General features: G+C 54.5%; 1 protein-coding gene across 1 annotated transcript; it reads left to right on the top strand.

Moving 5' to 3' along the window:
• Positions 1 to 6: 6 nt before the first annotated feature.
• Positions 7 to 1,797, top strand: FOS (Fos proto-oncogene, AP-1 transcription factor subunit). The gene is made up of 3 exons (XM_026850077.1): positions 7 to 62; positions 183 to 290; positions 397 to 1,797. Exons 2-3 carry the CDS (start codon positions 234 to 236, stop codon positions 1,003 to 1,005), a joined length of 666 nt encoding a protein of 221 aa, XP_026705878.1. The 5' UTR covers positions 7 to 62; positions 183 to 233; the 3' UTR covers positions 1,006 to 1,797.
• The last annotated feature ends 2,501 nt before the right edge of the window (positions 1,798 to 4,298 follow it).

Below are 4,298 nucleotides of genomic sequence, written 5' to 3'. Positions count from 1 at the left end.
CGGTGCTGAAGGCGCCGGGCGGCCGCGGGCAGAGCATCGGCCGCAGGGGCAAAGTCGAGCAGGTGGGCGGGGACCGCAGTTACAGGGGGCGGAGGGGAATGGGGGGGACTTGGCCGGTGGGCTACCCCGGCCGGGGGGCACAGGTCTGGCGGCGAGACTGAGCGGCCTCTCTTTGCCCGCAGCTGTCCCCGGAGGAGGAGGAAAAGAGAAGGATCCGCCGGGAAAGGAACAAGATGGCAGCGGCCAAGTGCCGCAACCGGCGGCGAGAGCTCACTGACACACTGCAGGCGGTAAGTGCCGGCGGGAGGGTACCTAGGGGTGGCAAGGGGAAGGGAGCGGTGACACTCCAGCCGGGGGTGATGCCGGTTCTGGCTGACAGCCCCGCGCTCTTTGCAGGAGACCGACCAGCTGGAGGAGGAGAAGTCTGCGCTGCAGGCAGAGATAGCTAACCTGCTGAAGGAGAAGGAGAAGCTGGAGTTCATCCTGGCGGCCCACCGGCCTGCTTGCAAGATGCCCGAGGAGCTGCGCTTCTCCGAGGAGCTGGCGGCTGCCACCGCGCTGGACCTGGGCACCCCCAGTCCCCCCGTGGCCGAGGAGGCTGCCTTCGCCCTGCCGCTGATGGCCGAGGCGCAGCCGGCCGTGCCGCCCAAAGAGACCGGCGGCGGCGGGCTGGAGCTCAAGGCTGAGCCCTTCGACGAGCTGCTTTTCTCCACGGGGCCGCGGGAGGCCTCCCGCTCCGTGCCTGATATGGACCTGCCTGGGGCCTCTTCCTTCTACGCCTCGGACTGGGAGTCGCTGGGCGCCGGGACCAGTGGTGAGCTGGAGCCCCTCTGCACCCCTGTGGTGACCTGCACCCCGTGCCCCAGCACCTACACCTCCACCTTCGTCTTCACCTACCCCGAGGCGGACGCCTTCCCCAGCTGTGCTGCCGCGCACCGGAAGGGCAGCAGCAGCAACGAGCCCTCGTCTGACTCCCTCAGCTCCCCCACCCTCCTGGCCTTGTGAGGGGCTCCAGCATTGACTGACCTGCCGGGCCCCCTCCCCTGCCCGTGCACCCCCACGGACTCGCCGCTGTGCCCCATGGGGCTCCCCGGGCCTGGGGAGGGCCCTGCCACCGCCACCCCCCCATCTGGCCTGGTGCCCTGGGGCCTGGCAGAGCGCCCTGCGCTGAGGCCTCATACCTCTTCCAGAGATGTAGCAAATCGCATGGAGTTTGTCTCGTCCCCAATGGCCCATCCATGAGAGCTGGTAGTCTGTAGCATGTCCCACATGGCTGGGTAGGTGACTCCCTCCCCTCCTTAGTATCACTAGCATTAACTAATTAATCTCTTGGTTTTAAATGATTGGAATTTAACCTGGTGCTGGGTATCTCCAACTCGTATCTAGTGCAGCTGATTAACAATAACTACTGTGTTCCTGGCAATATTGTGTTCTGATGACTTAGCAATGACCCATCTTACGTGGGGGGAAAAGAGACTATTTTATTTTCTAGTAGGTAGATAAATAGCTATATCCATGTACTGTAGTTCTACATTGATGTTCATTGTAACTTTACTGATCATGCATTGTTGAGGTGGTCTGAATGTCCTGACATAAGTTTTCCATGAAAACGTTTTTATTGTGTTTTTAATTTATTTATTAAGATGGATTCTCAGATATTTATATTTTTATTTTATTTTTTTCTACCTTGAGGTCTTTTTTGACATGTGGAAAGTGAATTTGGATGAAACTTAAGCATTGTTTGCTTATTATTGTTCAGAGACATTGTCAATAAAAGCATTTAAGTTGACTGTTGGAGCTGTCCTTGTGTTACCTTTTGCATTGCTTCCCTGTGACCCTAAAGGGGTTTCCTAGCCTCTAATTTAGGCTAGGCTTTATAAACTGCAGGCTGGTGCTAGCTGCCTGAGGCACAGGGTGCAGCAGGCTGGCAATGTCATGAAGGCCAGACTTGTCCAGGCACTGGTGTTAGTCAGGTCTGGCTCTGCCTACGCCTTTTCCCACCCACCCCCGTGGGCAGTGGGGTCACTCCTCATGGTCTTCCCCATCCAACCTGGTCTGGTGCCCTCCTTCTGTGTCACTTGCTGTGGCCTTTCAGTGACAAGCTGGAGGCCTTACTAGAAAGGAGGTACCAAGGGCAGGTGAGTTCATGCCTCTGAATCAAGGAGGCTTTCTTCAGGCTGGGGCCCACCTGACCATTCACATGTGCCTAACAGTCCAACTTCCTCCTGCCTGGGGAGGAGAGGGCTTAGTCTGGTGCATCTAGCAGTAGCTATGGTGTAACTTCTTGTGGCCGTGACAGGAGGATAAGTGCTTGTGTATTTTTCTTCCCACTTTGGGCTCAGCGGTAGAAAGCAAAATGCTGACTGTTCTGTTGCCCCTCAACTTCTATTAAAGCTAGTCCAGTCCTTGAATGAAGAGGAGATATGGCAGACAGGCCCCGTGCTCTGGGAAGTTGCCCTTGTGTGCAGAGCTCTATTCTACTCCCTCCCTAATGCTCACACATGAAGAGTCCTACAGGAGTAGTAGGGCATCCGTGACTGCCTCCAGCCCTGCCACTCCAACTCTTGAGAACTTTCCTTTCTCAAGGTGGAGACAAAGGTGTGCTGGTACATGTCCAGCTGAAGGCCACCTTGACACTGTGCTCTCAGGAAATCTCTGCAGGCTGGCATTCAGGGCTGGGTTTGTGTAACTCCACGTTCCCTGGCCACTGCAGCAGGCTCTGGTTTCTTCACCCCTTCCCTAATCAGAACACGCACAGGATGTATCTCATCTCAATAGTGTGTATTGCAGCTTCATGGCTTGCTCAACAAGGCCTGTCCTGTGCAAAAGCAAATATTACATGCACGGCTTTCCGACTTTCAACATTAAGCTGGAGGCAGCACTGGCAGCTGATGAAGAATGACCCCAGTTGCTACTGCAATGACACTCACTGAGAAGCACCTACTTTCACACTGCCATGGGAGTTTACAAGGGCAACACCCAAGCGCAGGAAATGCACAAAGCACTGACCTCTGAAGCAGTCATGTAGGTGTAGCTGCAAGAGAGTGAGATTTACATAAGTAACCCCCGTGAAGTCAGTAAATCTGGAATCACAGAGTGCCTTCTGCTGAAAGACCATCAGGTTCAGAGCTGGAGAATTCAGAGGTCTCAGAGAACCCATATATGCTCTTGAGATCATGAGATGTTCAGCAGAGGTAGAAAGGAGCAGGGGTATATAGTCTCAAAATACCACACAGTCCCCTCAAAGTAGGTGGAGTGATCCTGACTACACCATCTCTCATGTTCACTGGACAGATTGAAGCAAAATCTAGTGCTGAATTCTGAGAGACAGCAGTCCTGCAGCCTATCTGAGGCTTCTCTTTCTAACAGCAGTGACAGCAAGTGCCAAGTATTAAGTGTCAGCTTTTGCATTTGTTATGCAATGATGTCAAACTCAGGTACGGCACCACGTGAGACATTACATTTAACCCCAGGCTCCAGCCCTACTCCTTAACTTCAGCCAGGGATGACCCAGAGTTCAAGATACATAAAATTTATGGTGTGTCATGAATATGATTTATCTGTTTCGTAGCATTTGAGAACTCTAATGAAATCTCACTTAAATCAGTGGGAATCTCGCCACTAACTTCAACAGAGCCATGAGAGGGAATAATGCAGCAATCTCTGCCTGGAATGGATTACGTGCATGTGCTTCAATTATAAGATGTATCTGATACATCACACAGATATCGGTACAAAGCTTTGTGAAACAAAACAATGGGACGAGATAAGACAAGCAGGTAAAACGCTTGCATTGTTTCGGATGCCTCCTGTGCTCCTGATCCCATTGCGTGCAGTAGTGTAATTCATTCTTAGAAATGAAACTGCAACATACGCAAGTAACAGTGAAATTGTTATTATGAATTACAAAAAGTAGAGCGGTACAGCTATAGTATGAAGAGCGGTAAACACGTTTGTAAGAGAGTAGCACAGCAAAGCAACCCCGGATACCGGAGGGCGCTGTGGATTCGGGGTTGCTTCGGTGCTGACAGAAGCTGCAGTCCCGACACGCTCCTGTGCACCCCCTCACGCCTCGTCTCCAGCGCTCCGGCCCCTCGGCTGGGGCGGGGCAGCCGCTCTCCCCCGCCGGCCCAAGGGCCGGGCGCAGGGGCCCGACAGGGCACCACCGCCGGTACCTGAAATCACCGCGGAGGTTCCCAGCGTCAGGCCAGCCCCAGCGCGACCCCACGGGGCTCTCTCACGGAGCCGGGTGAGCGGCGGGGCGGCCCAGCGCGGGGCTGAGGCGGGCCTTCCCCGAG

This window comes from Athene cunicularia, assembly GCF_003259725.1.
Source record: "Athene cunicularia isolate RWA chromosome 5 unlocalized genomic scaffold, athCun1 chr5_part1, whole genome shotgun sequence".
Taxonomy (NCBI): domain Eukaryota; kingdom Metazoa; phylum Chordata; class Aves; order Strigiformes; family Strigidae; genus Athene; species Athene cunicularia.
This window is presented reverse-complemented; position numbering and strand designations above follow the sequence as displayed.